At 34.6% G+C, this 25433-nt stretch overlaps 1 protein-coding gene across 15 annotated transcripts in view; it reads right to left on the minus strand.

Annotated features, from left to right (window-relative positions):
- The window catches only part of TBC1D32 (TBC1 domain family member 32), a 73477-nt gene extending 49216 nt beyond the window's left edge, over positions 1 to 24261 (minus strand). For 4 of the 15 annotated variants that reach the window (XR_015283150.1, XR_015283151.1, XM_086876899.1 and 1 more), the window contains exons 1-20: positions 23935 to 24261; positions 21653 to 21807; positions 18219 to 18380; positions 16845 to 17022; positions 16153 to 16224; positions 14847 to 14972; positions 13907 to 13985; positions 13646 to 13746; positions 13498 to 13559; positions 12856 to 13000; positions 12075 to 12134; positions 10244 to 10343; positions 9840 to 9977; positions 8409 to 8501; positions 8009 to 8151; positions 7162 to 7286; positions 6014 to 6215; positions 2662 to 2744; positions 1692 to 1830; positions 1093 to 1180 (exon numbers count right to left, since the gene is read on the minus strand). Coding sequence is in view for 11 of the 15 variants with exons in the window: in XM_086876899.1 (XP_086733025.1) it covers positions 1093 to 1180; positions 1692 to 1830; positions 2662 to 2744; positions 6014 to 6215; positions 7162 to 7286; positions 8009 to 8151; positions 8409 to 8501; positions 9840 to 9977; positions 10244 to 10343; positions 12075 to 12134; positions 12856 to 13000; positions 13498 to 13559; positions 13646 to 13746; positions 13907 to 13985; positions 14847 to 14972; positions 16153 to 16224; positions 16845 to 17022; positions 18219 to 18380; positions 21653 to 21807; positions 23935 to 24003 (2320 nt within the window). In the remaining 4 variants the exon portion in view is untranslated. Of the gene's footprint in view, positions 1 to 1092; positions 1181 to 1691; positions 1831 to 2661; positions 2745 to 6013; positions 6216 to 7161; positions 7287 to 8008; positions 8152 to 8408; positions 8502 to 9839; positions 9978 to 10243; positions 10344 to 12074; positions 12135 to 12855; positions 13001 to 13497; positions 13560 to 13645; positions 13747 to 13906; positions 13986 to 14846; positions 14973 to 16152; positions 16225 to 16844; positions 17023 to 18218; positions 18381 to 21652; positions 21808 to 22208; positions 22348 to 22954; positions 23049 to 23258 lie in introns of those variants that run through there. The other 11 variants (XR_015283153.1, XM_086876901.1, XM_086876904.1 and 8 more) reach the window with 7 other exon arrangements.
- Positions 24262 to 25433: the final 1172 nt, after the last annotated feature.

Consider the following 25433-nt stretch of genomic DNA (forward strand, 5'->3'; position numbering starts at 1 on the left):
AACTCATTAATAAATTAAAACATACCACAGCAAAAAAGGACAAGAAATCCCCCAACTTTAAGAGAAGCACTACTAGCTGAATTTAAATTGTTAAAATTTAAAAAGTTAAATATTTAAATAGAAGAGGAAAGAGTTATCTAACTCTGAAATCTTCAAATGTAAGGGCTGAAAATCAATGCTGAATATTTTTGGTATATAATTTGTCTCTGACACCAAAGGGTATAAAAAGGCTATAAGAAGTAATTTGGCTGAAAACCTTACAACAGGACAGATAGGTAACTCCTTGGTAGATCTGCTCCCTGCTTTGTGAAAAATCCCAGAGGCATAAATAGTAACTAAAAAACTCATCAGTTTCCTTGAGTGGCAGAATTTTCCTGCCTTTCTGACAGTCTTTCAGTCAACACCAGCCACTTCTAGATACTCAGAGAGATGATTTGCAACCTTGGTACCTCATGGACTTTAGCAACTTAAGACACTATCTTAATTTTATTGATGAAATTCTAGTTTTAATATAATGGATACTTGGACTGTTGATGATATGGTAACAGTTGGGTTATCTGAAATTCACTCTGAAGGGACGTTGTCTGAATTGACAATTCTTCTTGTAGCACAATCTCATTTACATCTCACTAATATGTAACTGCATGAATGACATTTAGGCCCTTGCAATTCCTCACCCTTTGACAGTCAGTAACCATGGAAATGTACATACAAATTAAAGACATCAACAGATATTAATTCTGATCTGCAGATCAATAAGAAGCACCTGCAAACCTATTTTTAAACAGCACAAATGTCTTCACACACATACAGAAAATTTCTGGAAATCAAACTAGTGAAGTAAAAATTTTGTATAATATCAGAGGGAAAAAAAACAACCTAAAATGCTGCATCAAGATTAATGAATGACTTGAAAGCTGTAGAGAATTAATTTCCACCAAGAAGAAATTAACAAACATTTAGGAGTTTTTGTTAGTACTGTGTAATTATTTTACACAGATGATCTTTTTCTAACATCTTTCTCACTGTCTTTTTCCAAAATGCAAGACTACAGCATGCAATTACTCATAATAACATCATTCTTCAATTTACCTGAATTCTGCAGAGCTACTGCAGCCATTGGTGTTGTTGCCATTTGAGTAACAATGACTCTATTACCAAAGTCTTCATATTCATTTGTCTGTTGATAAGAAGTATAAAAGTGCAGTGTAGGTAATTCAGAAGACATGAAACTCTCAAATGATCTCTTAAATATTGATCTTTCTTACCCTTGTTTACAGAATTTAAACCACTTTAATGCTTAGACTTGAACAGTTCATAGATATTACCCTCTACAGACTTACCAGGGTCAGATTCCTAACCAAACATCTTTATAAAATATCTTATAAAAATTTAAACACAAAATACTGTGGTTGAGACATGCAATATAAGCAAATAAAACCATTAGTATTATAATGTTCTTGTACACATTCAGTAGGATGCCTTTGGCATTACTTTTTTTTGTCCTAAAAATGCACATTATCTGATTTTTTGTTTATATTTTGAGCTTTGTCTAGCATATTTAGATTTCAACATGACCTACTAACATTGTCTAAAAGAATTTGCACTTAGAAGAAAAGAAAATAATATTTTTTTCTAGCACTTCAAACTTTACAGTAAAAAGTAAACCATAAAGACTCTGCAATGCTTACCTGGATTTTTTTTGATAAACTGTTAAACATAAAGTTCACACAGTCATTCATGGCGCCTGTACTATGAAGCAGAAATAGTCCTTTGGGTGTGGTAGAAAAACTTAACAACGCATCTAACAAAGTTTCTTCCCATAACAAACTGCAAGAGTAACAAAATAGTAATTAAAAACAATAGGTAAAAATTATTATTTTAACTCTCGAAGCCAAAAATGTTATTAAAGGTCAGGAAGAATTTTGTAGCTCTAGTGAGACCAATGCTAGGATACTTTCTCTACCTACCACTATCCTTTTGGCAAAAATACTGGGTTTGGCTGGGATAGAGTGCATTCTCTTCTAAGCAGCCGGTAAAGTGCTGTTTTTTTGGATTTAGGATGAGAATAATATTGGTAACACACAGATATTTTAGTTACTGCCAAGTACTGCTAATCAAAGTCATGAACTTTCCAGCTTCTCATGCTCTGCAAGTGAGCAGGTACACAAGAAACCACCAGAGACCACAGCTAGGAGAGCTGAGCCAAACTGGCCAAGGGGATACCCCATAGCATGGAAAGTCATGCATAGTACATAAACTGCAGGGAGTTGGCCAAAAATCACTGTTAAGGGATGAGCTGGGCATTGGTCAGAGAGTAATGAGCAATTGATTTGTATGTCACTTGTTTCTCATATGTGTTACTTCTCTCTCTTCTTTTCATTACTATTAATATTATTATTACAATTAGTAGTATTAGTATTATTAGTATTACTGTATTTTATTTTGTTTCAATTATTAGACTGTTTGTATCTCAACCAATAATTCATTTTCCTGATTCTCCTCCCCATGCCATTGGGATGCAAATGGCTGTATGGCATTTAGTTGCCAGCTGGAATCAAGCGACAACAAAGACGTGGGGTTACAAGATGTCTCAGCTGTAGTTAAAGCAGCAATGTGTGTTCACACTTATTCATGTGCATAAGTCAAGTACCAAATTACCTGTTTTTTGATTCTTGACTTATTGATGAAGTGGAGTCTGCATCAGTTACAGGAGTAGGCACTCTTTCTGAAAGCAAACTTGCCTGTAAAATGAAAATAAACAAACACCCCCTTAAGGTTTATTTACACCATTTTTAAACTCCAGATCTTGTTTATTCTCTTGTTATATACAAAAGGAAAAAAACACAGTGATTAGTTGCAGTCTAGTCTTTGGCACAGAATACACTAATCCACTACACTGTTTTTTATTCCAGAAAAGCTTATTTTTAACTTCTTCCTTGGGTATGAACAATTTTAAAGATAGCACATTTTAAATATTTTTATTTTACTTTACTTTCCAACTGGAGACTCCCAAATTGAAAACTGGCATTTAAAAGAAAAAAATGAAGAAAAGGAAAAAAAGAAAAAAATTGTAACACAACTCTTTAACTCCATTTCTGTCCATGGAAATAACAGCCTCTAGAGTCACTATACCAAACTTATTAATTAATTAATTCTGCCATTATTTATTTTTTTATAAATTATATAAATGTATCTGTATTGGTATGGATGTCATTAAAGTTACAGACATAAATTTATATACATAGTTTTATATTTGATAATTTAAATTGTATTTGAAAATAATTGGCATGAAAGACAGCATATTTAAAATTAGTTATTTAAGTTGCATTATGTTTATGGAAGAAAAGTCAAATTACACCATTGAAATAAAAGTGAGCAGTTATTAATTTACTGCCTTATAAATCTGATGCACAAAATCAACAAAAGATTCTATTAAACTAATCAATTGTACTGGATCTGTTGCTCCCCTGTTATTATCATCTCTATAAATTCTGTCTCAGAATTCCATCAGATTCTGCAAAGAAGAAAATTAATTTCTTTCTCCATTAGTCTTAAAACTCTGGGAGATATGTAAGAGAAAAGGATGTAAGTTACCAGTCCAACCATTAAAAAATTGATACTACTGCTTGGAAAGACTCCACCACAGTCCACTGGTTTTTGTTACTCTATAAATGGTAATATATTTTATAAACTTCAGGTGTTTTAAAATTGAAAAGTGATATAAAATATTTTTACAACTAGTAAGATGATGGAGTTGACTTTCCTGTAATAACCTGCTGATTCTTGAAGTCAAGAATATGTTGATTCTACTTCAGTTTATATATACCAAACTGAAGTGAAGAAATAGCATTTTGTAGGGTAGACTTTGTTTTTATTCAACACATTTAGTCTACTTATCTTGTAGATGTCAAGACAATTTGTCTAAATCATGTTATATACCATAATAAGCTACTTTAATGTTGAAAGAAGTCTGTACAAAGTGCAAATGCTGTGGATTTTTAGAGAAAATAACTGGAAATGCCCATCAAAAGCTCTTAACAGTCTGCCTGTGATAAACATTAAATAGAATAAAAACAGACCACTTTGAGTAAAACTGATGAGTTACACAATAGGAAAGCATCAAAAAGAACACTGCTGAGTTACGTCAATTACAGCATGAATCAAGCGAACTAAGCTCCTTAATTCAACAAAAAACCTCAAGTGTCAATGCAAGAAAGAATATAAGTTTCAAAACCAACATTCTTTGATGAGAAACAGAATTTATTAGGATGTAATTATGATTTTAATATTAATATATTTTATTTTTAAGACAATGTATGCCATCATAGCAATATTAATATATGAAACAGTGAGAAATACCCACAAACTGGTGATTTAAGTATATTCTATTCATGTTTTACCCTTCTGGTATTTTCTGCCTCAGTTTACATTGTGACTGTATTTTTTAAATACCTCATCATAATAAAAGCATACAGTAGAAGCATACAAGAAGGAAGAATAGCTGTTCCATTCTTTTTTCCCTTGCATTTATTTTCTCTCCCACTTCCTCACCTCCAGAAATAACAAATTTAGTCTTTTAGTCCATTCTTTGTTCCAGCTTGATCTGATCCCTCTCTAAGATGTAAAAAAGACAGTCCCACTTTTCAGTGTAAAGTGGTTAACACACCTTGACTCTGGATTTCCACTACGAGTTCTAATACATACAGTTTAAATATGCTTTCAGTTAAGCTGGAAGCCAAAGTTGAAGATTTGTTTGCTATCTTTACCTAAATTGTGCCAATGTTATTTTAATGATTCAAATGTTGGAATTTGTTTCTCTGTGAACTTTTTAAAAACTGCGCTTGCAGAACCTGACGTAAATTCTCCATCTTAAGTAATTTTTTATAATCACAGTAATTTTCACACTGCATTATTAGAACAATGAAAATAGAACTGACAATGATGAGGTGACTGGAGCATCATCATTTATGAAGCAAGTCTAAGAGAGCTGGGCTTGTTCAGTCTTGAGAAGAGACAACTGAGAGGGTTCCTCATCAGTATCTGTCAATATCTGAAAGGAGGGTGTCAAGAGGAGGGACTCGGGCTCTTGTCAGTGGTGTCAAGCAACAGGGCAAGAGGCAATGGGCAGAAACTGATGCACAAAAAGTTCCACCTGAGCATAAAAAAAACTTCTTTACTGTGCAGGTGAATAAGCACTAGACCAGATTCCCCAGAGAGATAGTGGAGTCTCCCCCACTGCAGATAGACAAGAACCCTCTGGACACAATCCTGTACTATACGCTACAGGATCATGCTGCTTGAGCAGGGTGGTTGGACCAGTTGAGCCACTGTGGTCTCTTCCCATCTTACCCATTCTGTGGTTCTGTGATAACAGAAAGCAAAATACACAGAACTGTTGGATCCAAGCACTTTCTGTCATGTAGAAAAAACATAGGACTAGCAATCAAACTGAAGTTGAAGTACAGAGTCTAAACTTCCTAACAAATCCATGTACTCAGGTAAGACAAAAACTCCTGCCTGGCACTTCTCACTATGGTCTCTTGAGAATATTTCAATATTACCTCACTAACAATTGCAATCTGCTTTTTTTTTTTTTTCTCCATATATCCCACATATATATATGACATATATATATGACACAAACCAGTTCAACTAAAAATTAGTAAGAGCACATCTTAGGAGTATTTTCTTTCAAAATATCTCAAATCAAGAATGAAAGCAAGATCTGTGCTTGTCAGTGGTTATCATGACACCAAGTAACTTGTACCATCAAGGACAATGAATGACAGGTCTCCCAATGCATCAAGAGTTCCTGATTTAATCTTAGGCATAGAAGTCTCAAATTAAACTTCAGCTAGGTTCACATTCAGAAGGAAAATGTGCAAGCAGAACTTTTTTGACAACAGTTTCAAGTACTAACTGCTTAAAAATAATTAACCTGTAAGAACAACTATTACACAAGCTGAAACTCTCACAGTAAGATTTTTTCCAATCCAAAAGCAAAATTTACCTTTCTCCAGGCCTCTGCAATAGATTCATGCAAGCCATAAGGAATTAGCATCTGTAGACCTTCACAAGTTCTGTATATTTGACGGCATACAAAAATGAAAGTTCCTTTAACAACTGACATAAACTCAGATCCAGATAAAAGAGGAATGTCATCATGAAGAAGTTTCTTTGTAAACTGAACAAGTACATGAGCAGCTGTAGGACTAGAAATAAAATAATGCATTTAAAATTTTGTTTTGTAGTAAGCCTTGCAACAAATCCTCTGACTAAGTTTATTTACATTTTTTAGGGGAAAAGAAACTATGGAAAGAGACTATGATCCACTATGGAGGGACAAACTATATTATAACTTGCAATGCCAGTCAGAAGAAAAGTCATCACACAAGTGATGCCACTTTGGCAAACAACTATTCAATGCAAAAATATATCCATTCTTCCCACTCAGCCTACAGGACTATGAACTACACACTCTGTGTTTTATAGGAGTCCAGCTGGGAATACAATTTTGAGATTTCTCCATTTAGAAGACATACACTCCAAACATTTTCATGACCTGCATCTTAGCTGTTTTCAAAGGCTCATCTCAGTTTTACTGCTGTTAAAAGTTTTAGCATCAGTTAACTATATTCCATCCATAGGAATACACTGATCCTAAATTAGGTACAGTGTTACACATGGCAGCTTCTTACACAAGATCTGTCTCTACTAAATGTATTGAAATGTGAATGCTACATTAAATCTATTCTTTCAATAAATTTGGTTGGTTTTAACACTTATTCTAATAACAAATAAAATTGAAGAAGAGAGGCCTTTGGTCTGAAAATATGAATATCCATTATGAATATAATGGAACTATATTCGGAAAGGGAAACATTTAATTACAAAATAATTAGAAAAAGAAGAAAAACATGAAAATCTCTCTTATTATAAGCATTTTGTTACATCATCATTTCACCTGGTCCTACACATAAATATCTCCCCTATACATCTATGAAACACTTCCTACTTTAATTTATAATCAGATATTTTACTCAAACAAAACCAAAATGTATCACGTTATAGACAAATGAAAGATGAGCAAACAAGTCTCATAGGAACAATGTAATTCAATGAAGTGCTCACTAATGCCATGCATTAATGCACTCTTACCTGTCTTTGGCATTTTTTTCATTTTCTCCATAAAGAAGAAGAGAAAGACCATCTTCTGAACCAGCAATCCTTGCCAAAATATCGGCTACATCAAGCAAAGTGGTTTCAATACAGTTTATATACATCTATTTGGAAGAGGAAAAACAAAAAAGAAAGCTTTAAATTCAATGCTTTTGTGAAAGTTGTTTTTCCAAGTCTGTCTTAGGTATGCACCTCTTGAAGGCCACCTTTCTGATGATTTCTTAATGTCTTAAAACACTGTAAGTTACCAGCCTACATTCAAACGTCATCACACAGAAATCTTCATCATAAAGAGCACAATTTCCCAATATTTTCGTAATTCTTACAGAAATGTTTACAATAAAAAAAAACAAAAAAAACCCAAGAAAAACATTTTCTTTTATCAATCCAGAAAATAGTAGCTTTCCATGTAGAATTATATATTTTACTTACACTAGTTATTGAGAGCACCTAACTTACAAGTTGCCAACTGAATTTAAAAATAATAGTAGGTTGTTTTTCAAATAAAGGTAGAGAAAATATTCATCCAAGAAATGTCTAAATGGCATCAGAAAAAAGACAAAACCAATGAGAAAAAATAAACAGTGTGTTTTTTCCCAAGGAAAGTAGTCTCACTACAGCACAATTTTTGCTACTATTCACAAGACTTCCATGTCACACCATTCACAGTAACAGACAAAACTATTCAATACATACTATGATAGTTAATGTATAAAATATTACAGAAGCTATGATAGCACGTGAGTAAAGAAACCTTTTACACAGAAAATATGGAAAAAGTATAATATTCTACAATGTAAAAATCATTTGGAAGATTATTACAAACCTCTGTGCCACTCAGCAAACTTTGAACAGGATGAAGCAGGGCATCAATCACTGTGTCTGTATACAAACACTCAGCGGCACATCCTGTTTGATCACAAAAAACTTGCAGAATCTCCATAACAAGACTTTCTGGAGAATAATTGTCTGGTGAACACACGAAATATTTATTTATATTTTAACTTAGACAAATATTTCTATATGATTTATGTAGTTGCTTCTGAATTAATAATAATTTTATTAAGTGCTGATTCAACATAGAGGGAGGAAGATATGGTAAGAGTGGAAGGGGTAAGAAAAAACTACACTAGTAACAGACGCAAATTAAAAATTGCAAAAGAAGTTATCATACGCCTCATTATAACTAAATATATTAGTGTATAAGGAAAAAAAAAAACATTTACCTGTATTTGCTTCCAAAGCTGTGTTTGGGTGACTTGGAGAGTAATAAATAAGTTGAACAAATAATACCAACACATCAGTTATCGATACGCTATCTATTAAGAAAAATAAAATTAAAAAAAGAGAAAGTATTTTGTAAATTAAAGACTAAGTTTAATTTTCCAAATGAAAACGGATTTTGTGAATATATGTAAAAATGCTTTGCTGTATAGAGGAAATCAGTTATGTATAACATAAGTGATAAAACAAAGGACATATATGTCCTTGGGACTCTACTATGGTATTTAACGATCAACTTTTAAGACTTGATCTTGCTCTCAATTTAGCCAATTGAAATTTTATAATATCTTTCACTGCAACAAATGGAAGACAGCATTTCAAAATACTGAATATACATGACTGTAGAAAAAAAGCATTACTTTACTATTAGATTAAGTGAAACTGGAAAAGAGAGAGGCTATCACACAACTCTCTCAGATCTGAAACAAAAACAACTAATGTAGCTAAATGCAAGATGGAAACAATTGCTCTGAGTTTAATGTAATAATGGTAATAGATTGGCCAATTTGTGAGGAAAGAGTTACCATCTATGAAGCTGAGAAGGACAATGTTAAAAGCAACCACCATCCCTAGATCTCTGCTGGATGGGTCATAAATTGCATAAATTAGAAAAGCACTTTATTAGTAGACCTTTCTTACTCACAACAGCTCCACACAGGGTCAAGACTTGATACTCTAACCAGAGGGACAAAAGACAAGTCACAGAACTAGTATCCAGTAATGTTTCAAATTTCACATTGAATTAATAGAGACGTTAAAGCAATGGAATGCTACAATTTCCCTCACAAACTTCTTGACAACCCTGCACCATGTAGATCTCTCTGACTGTCCAAGAGCTTTTCTATCTCGTATCTTGTGTCCCTATTAACACCTCCATTCCACAGGTACAGAACATTTCTTCTACTTCTATCTTAATTAATAGATTAAGCTCAGAGCACTTGATTTCAACTTGCTATTAGCTTGAAATACTGATTTTTCTTTCACACCTGAAAAACAGTTCTGGTCCCTGGACATGTCTTTCTTCCAACCAATTACATCAAATGGTTTGACAGAAGCTATTACTCACACTTAGAAAAACTGAATCACTTACACACTGGTCCAACTGTCCTTCAACACGAAATTAATACATTAAAAGTAAAACACATTAGCAATCCATTCAACCACAACCATCAAAGAATAAAAAACTGTGTATAGATGCTCATTTATAGATATATACACAGACACCACCTATATGAAAGTTTCCAGACCCAGAACTGGTAAACAAAGTATTGTTCTTCATTGTCCATACTATTGCAGTGAAAATATATAAACAAATATCAAGAATGGATACAGTTGTTTTCAACAGGTTCTATTCTCCTCAACTCTCATCCTACCTTTTTTATTTTTCAATTGTACTGGAAAGATATTCTGGCCTTGCTTATAGATCAACAATCTTCCTAAGAGGCACAGTGAATGAACAAAATAGATGTACTGCAACTCTGGTCCAGTGTAAGAAAAATTCTGCATATCACCTGTAACAATAAAGCAAAAAAATTAGAACTTTACTAATGTAATTTACAGTACCTAGCTACTTCCTGCAACATAAGCAGATAATTTTGTATATAAAGACACCTTAAGTAATTAACTGCTGCTATTAGTTTTCTCTTAAAAGATAATCATACAGTATTTGGGGAAGAAATAGAATAGACAGAATGTCTTGCTCTTGAGGTAGCATGCTCAAAAGCCTAAATAATGAGTATGTGTGCACATATAATGTGAGACATGCAAAGATACTCACTACGGCGCTGCTGGGAGAAGTCACTGACTTCAGAATTTTTATTAACTGCTGCCTTGCAAAATTCAAAATAATCAAGACATTGCTGGACCGCTGCATTAATCTGTGGAATAAAGCACAAAATAATAAAGTACCTGATATTTCACAATAAACTCATTCTCTCTTGTATCCAAGTACTGTCCTTTAACACAAGAACTTGAATATCCACTTCACTTCAATGACTTCATTTTTCAGTGCTTTGGATGGATTAACCAAGAGGAGGCAAAATTGACAGGGCTATTAAAATATATCACCATTATTATTACATTATCACACAATCAGCTCTAACACATAAAGACAGTCTATGAAAAGGAGTACAGAGAACATGGAAGTGTTTTGAGAAGTCAACAGCAACCTGTGAATGCCCTACTGTCATTACTGTGAAAGATTTTAAATTTTCACATGTGAAAAAGTTTGTCTTGAATACACCTATTAAACTGTAGGTTTAGTTGCTAGGTGCTGTCAGTGCTACAACTGCTCTTGGTGGTGTATCACTGTCATAACACTATAATGTAATCAAGGTATATAAAAGTTTAAATATTTTAATCATGGTTGTAGCAAGGAAAAACAAAACATATTGTCCTGGTTTCAGCCGGGATAGAGTTATTTTTTTCTATTTTCTTATGATCCAAGAAGAATAGTTAGATTTATTCCAGCTTGGAGCTGCCAAGATTTATTCACAAGTGTAAAAATACAGATATACACAATAAAAAAAAGACCCCAACCTTAATCAGATGTTTACCCTCTGCTTATAAATTAGATTAGACTACCCTGCTCATGGACTTTCTATTATAAACTCTGTTGTATGAATCATGCTTTATTCTATGTCATGGAGATGGAAAAGATAAAGGTCTCTTATAGTTGTCTGTGTCCTTTTCTATATTTTTATCAATCCCATATGTTTTACATTTGATTTCATTTGTATGACAAGATTTTATAAAACAAAGCCAAGTCCTTTTTATATGAATGGATCTCATACCTACAGTGGTCTTATTAAAAACAATGAAAATTCCATCCCTGTAAAGAGATCTGCCCATACAAAATATATGATAGATTAACAGCTATATTACTAAATGTGTTTTCCCAGTTTGATTTATCTTGCCGACTTTGAACCCTTAATGTTTCAAAGAATACCATGCGATTTTTTTAGCCTCTTTTCATCAAAAATCCAAATTCAGCACAGTGTATTTAGTGTTTATCATGCACCATTTGTCATTTCTATGTTTTTTTTTAAGTAATCCAAAATATGAATGAAACATAACAAATTAATAAATTATAATCCTAAATAAACACCTGCAATAAAATATTCAAATTCCCCTTACTCAGAGCCAGCCATATACACTTTTTTGTGGTTATCAATAATCCATTTAAACAAAGAAAAACTGAAAAAAAAAATTTAAATCCAAAAGGCTTAACTAGGTGAAGAATATGAAACAGCTCAAAAAAAAAACCCAAAAAAACAAAACAAAAAAACAAAACCAAAAATAAAATAAAAAAAAAATATTAAATTGCAAGTAAATTTGCCTCAGTAATTCATCGAATCACCTGGGCTGAAAGAGGCCTTAAAGATCATCTAGTTCCAAACTATGCCATGGGGGAAGGGGCATCCACAACTTCTTTGGGAAATCTTCTCCAATGTCTCACCAATATCACAGAAAAAAAGTTCCTCCTAATATCTAATCTAAATCTACTCTCTTTCAGTTTCAAGCCATTACCCTGTGTTCTATCAATAAATTTTATTTACAGACTATTATTGAATATATAATCAATAAAGTATATTAATAGAAGTACTTACCAAAGATTTATATTTCTTCTCTAGAAGCCTAAATACTACTCTTCTGCTGTAATATGCATGCTTGAATGACAAAGGAGATGTAATGTCAACTGCAGAGAAATGTTCTAGTTTTTAACTAAAAAGTAGAAATTATCTCTGTCCTAGTAGGCATCCCATATACAGTACATATTCAGTGTATTGAACTCCAGCTCAAGTAAGCCAGTATTATTCTCAACTGAGACTTTTGTTTGCAGTACATTTATGACAAAAAGAAACTACATCATTAGAAGAAAGTGTAGTAAAACACACAGTTAAAACAGAAAACATATAACTATGCTGAAATGCTGAACTATGCATTTTGAAATTTCCAAGCAATTCCTAAATTTTAAGTTTATATATGGTAGGCTGGAAAAATATTTAATGTCCACTGAAGTTTGCAAGTTGTGTGTAGTGTGTAATATATATATAACTATCCTTTCATGTTCATCACTTCTTCCAAAAAAATACTTGTATCTTTTGATGGCTGTCAGTCAATTCTACCAAAGGAAATGAAGACATAAAGCATAGAAAATAATCAGAAATTTCATGAAAACAAGTAGCTGAACAGAAATTGAGGTGGATAGTAATACTGAAATGCAGCGACCATCAAAGTCTTAAAAACCCCTACACTTCCTTAATTACAGTTCTCAGTATAGGCTGTTATAGGACACAATAGGTCCATGATGTCAGAACTGTAACTTTTCAAAATAAATGTCTGACATGAACAAGTTGTGAATTGTTGGGTTGCAGGTTATTTGCTTACCGTCCATTTCTTAAACCACACTGCTTTGATATCTAGCAGAGCCAAGAAGTGCATTGGACTCAAGAAATCTGGAGAGGCAGGATGATTAGGCTTGTGTTTTAATGACAGAAGTGACAAGGTACTCTCCACTACTTCTTCCATGTACCTTATGACACAAATGGGAAAAAATGGGCACAAACCAAAAATATCACTGAAGTTCTTCCACCAGTAATGCTCAAGAACAAACTTCTCATAAAGCCTTGTTCAGACAAATCATAAATATCAACAGCATTATCTTTACCTTGATCTTGTATGGGCATTAATTCTTTGTAATACTACAAATAAAATTAATATGTATCTATATTCTCCTAAATTATTACATCTTTTAAGTGCTGAGTATTACACTTGCTACACTTACATCCCAATTATTTTTGTTCAGAAGTACTTAGAACACTCCAAAAGCTAAGTAAGCAGCTTAATATGACTACTCCTATGTAACTTCCCCATTTTACTTTTCCCGGCTTCTAATTTTATTTCCCTTGTTATCACTGACCAGCCACTGTGCATCCTATAATCAAGCCTTTGCCAAAATTACATGCATCTTATTTTCTGTCAATAACTATTAAATTAAGAAACAGTTACAGGGTCTTGAAGGTGACATACTTTTCTGGATGTCGAATCCAGGAAGATGGTGCTTCCTTTTGGTACTCATTTAAAAGGCGAACCTAAAAATGTAATTATTAAAATTAAAAAATAATTCATGCATAATGTTTCAGTACTGATAAAAAAGGTACAGAAAGTTCATTTTTACCTTTTTAAGTAAACGATTTACATCTGAGTTAGATACATCCAGACCAGCTGAAATATGAAGAGAATATTCTCCAGAAAGAAAGTACAATTCCAAGTGTCTTGCTAAAAAAAGAAGAAAAAGAGAAACCCAACAACAAAAAACTATTTTGCCTCCATGACAACAATGAAAAAACAGGCTGTCTTATACAGTCATAATTATAAAATTTAACTTTTCAAAAAGTACATGACCCATGAAGTTTGAAATGTAATTAAATTCACATACCTAAACTTGTATAGACTTCTTTTGTCATATTAAATGGAGAAGAAGAAAAGGTTTTTGCATAGAACCTGAGAATTTTCTCCTAAGGGTGAAAAAAGCAAGCAGTGTATTAAATAGTCATTAACTGTGTATTGTAACTGCAAAATAATCAATATATCATCATTCTTAATATTGTGTATTATTTATCTAGACATCTGTACAGATGTTAAGCATGTTTTTATAAAAATATAGTTTCTGATCACAGAAATCTCCAGTTCAAAGGAAATTTTATTCAAATACTTGAACTACAGCACCAATGCAAAGCTTCACTGAGTTACAGAGCAGACCAAGGAACATTACTTTTCCATTAAGAATCAGTGACTTGTAACTATCACAGTTTTAAAAGAAACTGTAAACTCAGGTGAAAGAGAAATATATGGCAGCATCTGGGGCCACTTTCCTATTTATTTGGTAATCACTTTAAAATTTGAAGAAGCAAAGAAGTTTGACATAAGAAATAATCTAAAAGCCATTTAAGCAGCTCTCATTTCTTCCTCATCACTGCCTATGTATTATTACTATGTATCATTTTCTCATTATCATGGAGCATAAACCTGACTTGAGCAGAAAATATTAACACGACCTATTTTACAAAGCAGTTCTGTCCATGTTTTTTTTGTGCATCTTTGAGAAAAGAAATTCAAATGTCTTCACTGTCATTAAAAGAAATCCAAATGAGTACTTTGGTGTCTAAAAATCCTATTGAAAGCCTCTTGCAGTCCTTTAAACCAAAGGACTTTTAATTTACTGTAATCCTGTATTTCCGTTACTTCAGAAAATATGTGTATATAATAATAAAATGTCTTGAACCCTGCTGGACTACTTATGTGTAACTTCATATACCTTTTTGGTAGTCCTTTCTTTGGATACAAATCAGATAATTAGATACAAAACATTCCCTTACACTGAATGTTGCATCAGGATCTGCAAGGGAGATCGTCAGATGCTTACGCAGATTAGGCCAACTCTCAGAGCTCAGGATATCAGAGGCTGGGGCCAAGCACAGCGTCTGCAAAGCTTCTTGGCGAACCTGGAACAGTCAAAAAGACAAACACCAAAAAAACATTCACAGTAAACTGAAATATGTAATTTACAAGTGAGAGGGAGGGAGGAAGGACAGGAAGGTACAGAATCTGGCTGTAGAATGGATAAGGAATAACAGATACTTATCTACTCCCATATTTTTTATGGCTATTTAGACAAAACACTACATCACTGAGTGGGGAAATGCATGCATTCAAAGAAGTAATAAAACCATTTTAAATGAGTTTTTGATACTGAATGCAAGGTTTATGTTCTACTTTCTGCCTGCAATCAAATATTTTGCTATTGAGGTCACTAAACTATAGTGAGTATAGTCACTAAAGCTCACAGCTAGAAGCAGACACAGTTATTAAATATTGTTTTGTACGACTGAATTTTCATCAGCATTCTAAATAATTTCAAGTAAAGCTTTTTTTAATTCATAGACAAGTGTCATCTCTAGCAATTTATTTCATCTTACTGAAAGAAACTGCAGGACATGTTAATAACATTTAACAGCATCAGACTTTTTACCTAGTTTTCCAATAAAACTCCATAACAATGTTTGTAGCAGCTCCTACATACCATGCCTTTTTCAACTGCCAGACAAGCCCCAACAAGTCTTATCAAGACAGCACACTCAAACTGATATTTCTTCAAGCTTCAAAAATACCAGCAGCTGGTGCTGATTGTTGGTTAGAGACACAAATTAGTACTGCCACTGAAAGGACAGCAAACCTAACTTGGACTTATATTTTCCATTTGGCAGCAGGTTGTTGGCAAATCAGCAGGCATCTCTCTCTCTTCTGACAGAGGTAACTCAAAGGGCAACACAGAAGTTACCAAGAAGGGTAAGGGACATGTATACAGGACAAATAATGTTCAGTAACTTTATTTATCATGGAACAACTTTTTTTTTTTTAACTAAAAATGCCAATCTATAGCACATAAATCTCTAAAAAGAAATAAAAGATACTTGCTGCAACACTAGTTTTTGAACCACACAGTTACAAACAATGAAGTAACTGCACAGCAGAGTAGCTTCTGCACTAAAGGTAAGATAGATGAACCAACAAAGATAAGTTTCCACTTAGGTACATATGTACTTTTACGTACATACAAGCTACTCCCCAGTATGCCATAAACATTCATATGTATTAACATTTCATCTCTCCTTTTAAACTTACTTCCTTGGGCTGACTAGGGTCAAGCCTTTCTGTGAGCAGCTGCAATTGTTCTTGACTCATGAATGCATAACTCTGTAATACACATTATAAAATGATGATTAGCATATTTTATTAAACTGAACACCAGAAGATTAAAATCATCAGTCTTTCTGATACCTAATTTACTTTTAATAATTAAGACTTCAACATTTACACTAATTTTACTATAAAGTCAACATTCCAAATGTTTTCTGCTATTTGCCCAAAGTTAAACTTAAGATAATGAAATTACTATGGCATATTTTGTTGGCTTTACTTCAACGTTTTCTCTATCTTCAATAAATCCCTTATAATAATTCATACAGCAAGAAATGTAGCATAGCTCAGTAGCCTGGAAATGAACTGCATGTTATTTGGCTTCTAAAGTAAAATCATAAAAGTTAGATGATGTACTGACTTTATCTTCCTATACCATACTTGGATAGGTACTTTGGAGCATATAGGCATCATACTGATCTCATCTAGCATGTGATGCCTATAGTAGCTAATATAAGCTTAGTACTTAAAACTGAAAGAAAAGCAAATTATTTGGGTTTAAGATACAACAAAGATGGGGAAAAATAGTCTTCCTCTAAGGCCACTCCATTGACAGAAGCTTAACAATTTTGCAGTATCATGATTATTTCATAACACAGAGAAAAACCCCATTGTACTTGGTTGAAGGAGGAGTCACTGTCAGAACAGTTGTCTGTGTAACAGCCACTCTGATGTTCTTCCTTTGCTTTACTAGCCAGCTCCTTATCATGCATCCGATCTTCTTCAAACTTGTTAATCAAAGATTCCACCACAGCCATCATGACATTCTTCAAGGCATATATCATTTCTCTGTATCTTAAAAGTAAAGATTATTTTAATATATAAGAGCATAAAAATCACTATGTAAAAAATAAGAAAAAGAAATTGCTACATCATGAATAACTGAAAATGACATAATGCTAATTTGACTTGAACTCACTGAATTTACAGCAATTAATGAATACCAAATCCAAGGAAACATAAATGTACCTGATGTGTTTCAGTTAATGATATTCTAAAATTACAATAAAAACTCCTTTTTTCCAGAAATATTCAATGAAATACCACTATCATAATTCTATTTTTGGATGTTCTCAAGAAAGAACAACATGAATCCACCAAAAAGCCTCCTTTTTAGAAGAGAGGGACCCTCCTTTTCAGGGACAGGAGGATATGTCCCTGAAAAAACAGGCCAGCTTTCATCCTTGTTACTGTTTATTTCTCATAGTTCATCATCCAATTTTACTGTTGCTATAAACTTCAAGCAGAACCAATAGACATGAACACATCATCCTGATTCAAGATCTTGAGTACAGGATATGCACACAAAATAATTTTCTTTCAACAAAACCAGGGTTTTTCTAATTTCCATAAATTGAAAAATAATATCCACAAGGAAGCAATTCAAAATAAAAAAATGCTTCAAAGAAGCTTCCTGTTGTAAAATGCTGATATTTTATTTCAATTTTTTTTATATTAATGCTACAATTATTTATTTTACAGTCATCAAAGATACAAATTATCATACTGTGCTTTAATACCCTCCTACATGTCAAATTAAAAATATAAGATACATATTTAGCTCACTGGAGTTTCTTCTACCAATTTGAACAGGCACAAAACCCTAAGGTCCTGATCCTTGAAACAAAATAATGCAAACAGCATATTTCAACAATCTGAAAAAGTCATCCTAACATTTATTTCCCTATTTTCTTATTTTGCAACACATTAAAATAACTGCTGATGCTAAAATCCTAAATAACTCAAAAATTTCACATATTTTCTACCTATCATTTTATGTAATTGTTCACAACCTTAATTCCAGTGTGAGACAAAGCACGACAAATTGCAATGTAGGGCAGCTATATATGAATTTCTTAGCACTGAATTTGGTTACAGGTTCAGAATTTTTATTGGTTCAGATCTTATTTTTTCAAAATATGTTACAGAAAAGTGAAAGGAAGACTAAGACAAAGAAGAAATAGAGACGTGAATTACAGGTATATACTCACTCTTTTGATTCACGGGCTTTCTTAGTAAGATGTTGGACAAGAGTGTCATAGCCAGACATTTCACTCTGATTTTCAGCAGAGGTACATTTTTCTGTTTCTTCTTCAATCACAGGTCCCACTGTATTTTTTATGTATTGTCTGAGATATTTCACAAACTCATAGCTGCAAGAATTATGCAAAATTAAAATGTAATATCTCCTTTAATTCACCATGAAACGTTTTCAACATTATATCAACAACCACTATCTTCTCTCCCAGCAGATCTGTTACCCGGAGGAAAGAGTTTATGACTTGCATAGAAATAAATTTCAGGAGTGTAAAATAACACATTACAGTTTGATTTTCTTCAATATGGTCATTGATTATCAGCATATTGTAAGAAGAAACAATATCAAATAGAAGAAACAAACCAATAGTTAGTTTATCAAATAGCACAATTTCACTTTGTGCTTCTTCTAAAAGTAGAAATCCACTCAGACAAAAGTTCAAATATTAAGAAAAGAAACAAAGTATCAAGAAATTTCAAATTCCAAAAGAAACATTCCTTATAGCACTCTGATCATGTCTTGGAGTATAAACTGTCTCCTAATATTATTTATGCATTATGCATACAAAATTAGAAGATACACAGAAAACACAGTTTATAAATTAGAACATATGAGAACACCTATGGCCTATGAAACTCTATGTGCCATGAAAATACACAGATGTTAGTCAAACTGACAAAAGAGCTGCCTGTGAATACAAAAACATATCAAATTCAAGGATTCACTACTATGCAATCTTATGATCAGATACCCACAGACACTTGCTGAAAGAATAGAATAATCAGAGGGAGATCTCAAACTAAAGACTCTCCCTGGGTCCTCCAACTTTTTATTAGCTATAGAAATTGCTAAAGAGTACTGCTCAGAATAAATCAGTTTTCATTTTTGGATAGTTTTGTGATTTACATAAAGGGCAAGGCAAACAGAAACACACAAAAGAGTAATCATATAGTAAGAGCAGATGCATAATTTAATCTGATTTGTATCAAAAGTAGATGTGCAACTACTTCACACTAACTTGGATAAAAAACCCCAAAAACAAACAAAAAAAGCACACAAAATTGTATCATGATAGATACCTCCTCAGTGGATTGCCTACTTCAGGTTCCATAAGGTCAGTATATTTCTTTTCCCCTACCTTTCCATTCTTGCTCTCAGTGAAAGTAACAGAAATACAGCTCAAGAAGGATGCAAAACGTATTTATTTCTGTGTTCATTAGTGAAATTGCACACAACTCTCCACTGCATTAAAGCTTTCATGAAACTGTCTCCCCCCTTTGTTTTATAAGGGCAACACTTCCAGGCTGTATGTTTTTGCAGTGACTCCTTCACTCTGAAATACACAGTAACCACATCACTATTCACACCACTACTTTAGTCTTCACCTTCTGCATTATTCTTCCATCTTAGACATGTTTTGTAACAATTATATGTTTCAGCAATGACAGCATTACTTCTTCACAAACAGAATCAATTCAGACTGATCTGGTAGGATTTACAAAGGTATCACACTTGGGGTGGTGTTAAAAATGCCTCTAATGTAACAGAAAACATGCTAATTATGTAGTTTAAAATTCTGATGTCTACTACTGCACAGAAGTTTTGTACTTGATTCAATTTTCCTTTTTATTAGCTTTCTGAGGATCCTGGATTTCTGTCTTTTCTACATCAAAGTGGGAACAAAGTGTAAAGTAAGGCCTCTAAATCTGGTAAAATTACTGCCTGCAAATAAGCATGAGGCAGGCAGACACAGTACTGCTGAAAATGCTGAGCTGAACTAGAGCACTGGACAGTCCAAAAGCACACACTACTAATAATAGACCTTGCTATCTCAATTGATAGGTCAAGGAGAAATTTTATTAATGATCTCACTTATAAATGACCATATGACCTCTCTGACTTTCCATGAAAACCATTCTCTATTGCCGTGGGTCACAAACAAGACAAGAATACCTCCAGAAATATTGCAGCACCAGACAGTAATCCTCATGTTCTGAATTTTAAGATCACTTGATTTTCCATTAAATGTAAATTAAAACTGTTCTCATGAAAATAAAATATATAGGATCACAAATTTTCTAAAATAAAATAAAGAGTAATGGATGTAAAAGGAAAAGCTACACAGGCATTGCTTCAACCATTTACATACTCTGCTCCCTCACCCTGGCTATTCTATTAGGTTCTTAGAAAAAAATGACAAAAATAATTTCAATTTTTTTTTTGTTTGAGATTTATTGTAGATAATCTTCTCTTAAATGTTTTTCTTTCGGAATTACATGTCTTTCAACTTTGATATGTTTACAACCAAATTCTTTTACTCTCATGCTTGTCACCCAGCAACCTACTACTCAAAATTCACAAGAGTACAAGCAACAGTGTAATCCAATACAATTTGTAACAAAAACTAAAACTGAGCTAAAATACCTTTTAAAGAATCTTCAAAACACATGCAAGCATCAAGATTTTAAAACTGCAGTGAAATTTTAGATAAACCCTAGTTCTATTTCACTTATTTACTTTTACCTAACTCCTACTACTGACAAAGGAATGCTAATACCTAGGTAAATTTAAGAGAATGTAAATAGTGCCAGTTCTGAAAAAAAATTATAGGGAAGCAGCTTTCTCAGAAGAAAGAGATCTGTTTCTTATTAAAATGTATTCAAGTCATTTCAGCTTGATATTCTCTTGGCTTCCCATAAAATATGTACTAAAAATCTCCCATGTAGTAAAAAAATAATCAAGTTATAACATCATGGAAAGGAAAGAGGAGTGTGGGATCTGAAAATCTAGACTGCATGTAAGTGAGGTCACACTGTCAAATCTGATTTAACAGCTGTGTGATGGTGATACATTTGTTTTACTTAAAAAATAAATTAAAATAATGATTTGAATAGATTGATAAGATAGACATTTTCAGTAATATAGGCCAGAGAGAACCAAATGGAAGCCAAATAGCCCTCTGAAAAAGTACTCTATTTTGAAAAACAAGACTGTGATGTCTAGCAGGTGTCAAATATACTGAGAGTCTCAGTGATTACTCCTTCTAGCGCCTTTTCACATGTGCATTTAGTACATTATGTGTGCACATGCACCAGAGCTTTGTAAATTCCTCTTTCACAAACAGTTAATGAATTACTACTACAGTAAAAAAAATATATTAGTAAGAGTGGATGGAGAAAAAAGCAAACCAAGAAAATGACAACATCAATTTTATTCTTTAAATTAGCATCATCTGAGAGTTGATTAGTGGCAGAAATATCTATAAATGTACAAGTATACACACATTTACAAAGCAATATAAAGTGTAGACATTTCCCAGGAATAATACAGCTTAACACATACCAACTTCTTCCAAAGATTAAAAATAGCAAAAAAAATTATCTTTACTTGTGAAAATTCTCATCCGTTTCCTCCAAATGCAGGAGAATTTCTTCTGCACATTCTACTGATGGGGCTCCAGTGATTTTTTCCTTCACACTCAGCAGCAACTGTCTAAGCATAGATTGTAATAGAGCTTCATCTTCACTTGTAAAGTGAGACATCTGTAGAAAACAAATAGAAGGAAAAGAAACTCATTGTTTTGTTTTTCCTCAGGATGCTAAGAAAAGCCTTAAATCCCTTAAATTGCCACTTTTTTACTGTTATCAACAGGATTTTCTATCAAAAGACACAATCACAGACAGGAAATATTTGATAGAGCTTATCTTCAGACAAATTGAAAACAAATCAATCAACTCAGTTTCACTAAAACTCCTGATATTGTAGCACAATGTTCAAAAAGGAGATATACTATACATTAAAAAAACCATGAATATTCCTATTTGTACTTGGCCATCACAGAGGCACAAGACCACATAGTAAGCTAAAAAAAAAAAAAGGAGGGAAAGTTTTACAGATGTAATGACTGTATCTTGATAAGAAAACTTTATAAATAGTTTTTCACCTGCTTCTCACCCACTATTACTACCCAGTTTTGACCTTGGAATCCCCCTGCTCAGAGCTATTGCTGTGCCCATGACTGAAAGTACTGCCAGCTTTTCCAAGGGCCAGATGGAATTATCAGAACAGTTTAATTGCCCTGTGCTAATCAACAGCAGTGACCTGACAGAGTCTTGTTAAATTAAATGGAAACTGCTGGGAAAAACTAGGAGGAGAAGAAGCAGTGAGAAACTGGAAACATCTGTCAAGTCCAGGAGATAGACATCAGTTAAATTTTCAAAGGCTGAAAAAAAAATACACCAGCTCATTTTTGATCTTGATTAGTAAATGGCTTAAAAATCTTTATATATGCCATGGAATACATTCAAACCTCAGAGGCAGTTTTAGCTTAGACATTTCTAGCCTATTTAAGGAAAAATTACTTAGAGATATTTGACTTCTTTGAATTAAAAATTAAAGACCCTCTAAGCACCTGTGAATAAACTATACACACACACTTGGAAGAGACAACATAGTAAATTACTGCTGAAGTATCAAATAGTATCAAGCAGAAACAAAAAATAAAATAAAAAAGCAGCAGTATAGCACCAGCTGAGTTCCTCAACATAGCACTTTTCTGTGGTAAGTAAAGCTGACCACTTTGATCATAATTCAACATTAACTCAGTCATGTTACCAGAAATTTCATTAAACTAAAACTCAGAGCAAACAGACAAAACACCCCAAATCCCTTGCAATAATCTTAACTCACTGATTTGCAGCTGTCTTTTTCTTATAGAATCTCAAGATACTTATAGTCAATGCTCTTTTAGGTCTATATAAACATCAGACAATATCCTAATTCCCTGGGGGAGAAGAAAAAAAATCACCAAGTATTTTGGTATAAATAGGCATTTTTAGAAATGCAAGGTATCCAGACACTGGCCGGCAGTCAATGCAAAGCCCTGCTCAGGTTATTCAGAGAGAAATCATGAGAATATTGCAGCTTCACCTCCAGTTTGCCTTGAAAAGTCTAACCTGGCTTATGCAACCACTAACAAAGATACGTATCTTACACTTTATTAGTGAAAGTCTGTGTTTTGTTGTGCTTGGGTTATTTGGTGGTTGTTGCTTTGGGGGTTATTTGCCCAGCAGGCATATCCCCCATTCAGCTTCCAGGCAACATTAAAATGGTCGTTTTCTCCCTAAATTACAGCTTTACCCAAAGCCCTGTTTGGGCACTCTTTTCAAGGTCCCGGCACTATCCCAAATGCAAATCCTGTCCCACAACTCAGGCAACGATTCAGAAGCGGCCCGTTTTTGCCAGCATTTATCCATACACAAGCCTCCGCCTGGACAGGGAAGCAATTTTAGCAACAAACCGAGGAGAGCAGCCCCCAGAACGCGAGCAGTGCGAGAATCCCTGCCCCTTCTGGCGCTTTACCCCCGTCCTTCGGCTGCGCACCAGGGCTGGCCAGCAACCAGCATTCCTGGGACAAGCCACGCACGAGGAGAGCCGCCGTTCTCTTCGCAAGCGTCGGGAGATGCTACCCCTGCTCAGGCGCTTCCCTCAGCTATCGCTGACAGCGCGGGCGACCTCTGCCCGGGCACCTCGGATGCGCTCGCCCCTCCCACCCGCTCAGCTCCGCCACGCTCCCCCGTGCCCCGGGAGCCCCGCATTCCCAGTCCCGGCCAGCCCCGGGCCGGCTCCCTGCCCGCAGCCCGCGCCGCTGCCCGGCCCGCGGGATTCACCTTGGCCGGCCGCGGCCCTTGGCAACCGCGGCGCCGCCGCCGCCGAGTCTCGCCGGGCCCTGGAAACATCGCGAGAAGCCGCGTGGGCCGCCCGCGGCCCGGGCGGGCGCGGTGGCGTTGCTGCCGTGGCGGCCGCCGTGAGGGCTCCGTGAGGGCGGCGGGAGAGGAGCTCGGCCGGCGCGGGGATGTGTTTGCTGTACGGGCATCCCCAGCTGAGCTCAGGAATGCTCAGCTCTCCTGGCTTCAGGCTCCTCTCTGTTTAGCCAGGGGTGGTGGCCCCCAGGTTTCCCTCTCAAAGGAATACAGTCGTGCTGTTATTCCCAGTTTACATCAGCAGGGGAGCAGGCTGTCTCAATAAATAAAATAATGAACGGCAAGGAATTTTTCAGTCCTCTTTAACTCTACATTCCCTCCTGTAATTAAGGAAATATTAAAAATGACAGTGTTTTTTTCTCTCAAATAAATACATAAAACATAAAGTTTTGCATAACACAAAAACAGGAAAAGCAGTTTGATATGATTTCTATTGGGTCATCTATAATAAACCAGAATATAGTTACTGTAAGCACTCATAACGATGTTCATCAGTGCTTGCATGCAAGGTATTACACAGAGCATTAGTTTCCTTTCCTCCTACATTTTTCTACTGATTCTGATGTTGGGTGATGCTAATCTTCCACAATGATGTGTCCCTTAAATGTTATCTTCCATGTAACACTAATCTTCCATGAGGACTGGTTCCTTTAACTGGACCTGTAGCCCCTTCAGTTAACAGGGCTCTACTTAGTTGTGGGCATCTACTTGCACAGTGGAATTAAGTTTGTAAACCACAGTACGTCTATTGAAAAGGGATGATTCAGGAGGAACACAAATCTCTCTTACTGCCTATTCTCAGAAACCAGATTTTGATGGGTTGCAACAAATTTTCTGTGATACCTTTTGCAGTGAGCTCTTCGGTGCTTGAATATGGCCAGTGCCCTCAGGTACCCACAAAATAAAACTGGAGAAATTTTCTGCTGACTGCTGCTTGCAAAGGGCCACCAGTAAACTGACCAAAGTCTTGTTAGCTTGGCCATGCACTCTCCCATCTTCTAAAGTGCACTGTTTGGAATCGACTGCAAGTGACAGCAGTTTATTCCTCATCCATGCCAGGTTCTTCTTTCACAGGCAGCGGAATGGTTTGCTTCTTTTCTGTCCTCATACCAACTGAGAGGTGCTGTGGTGCAACACTTCTAATTCCTTTATCACTTCACGAGTGCTGATTCAAGTAACAGCATCTCAGTTTCATAGCTGATAAGGAATAGAAAAAAAATCAATGTATATATTGTTCAGCATCTGTAGTCCTTATTGAAAGAGTCTCCACTTTAAGAAGCCTTCCTTATCTTATAAAACACCTTATAAGAAAAGTTACGCTTGTAGTGTCATCACAGAAATATGTCCTTGTGATATTCCTGAAATCCTTCACTTTCTTTCTACCCTCTCCCACCCTCTATATTGCA

The sequence above is a fragment of the Cyanistes caeruleus genome, chromosome 2 (genome assembly GCF_971803275.1).
Source record: "Cyanistes caeruleus chromosome 2, bCyaCae1.hap1.1, whole genome shotgun sequence".
Classification (NCBI taxonomy): Eukaryota; Metazoa; Chordata; class Aves; order Passeriformes; family Paridae; genus Cyanistes; species Cyanistes caeruleus.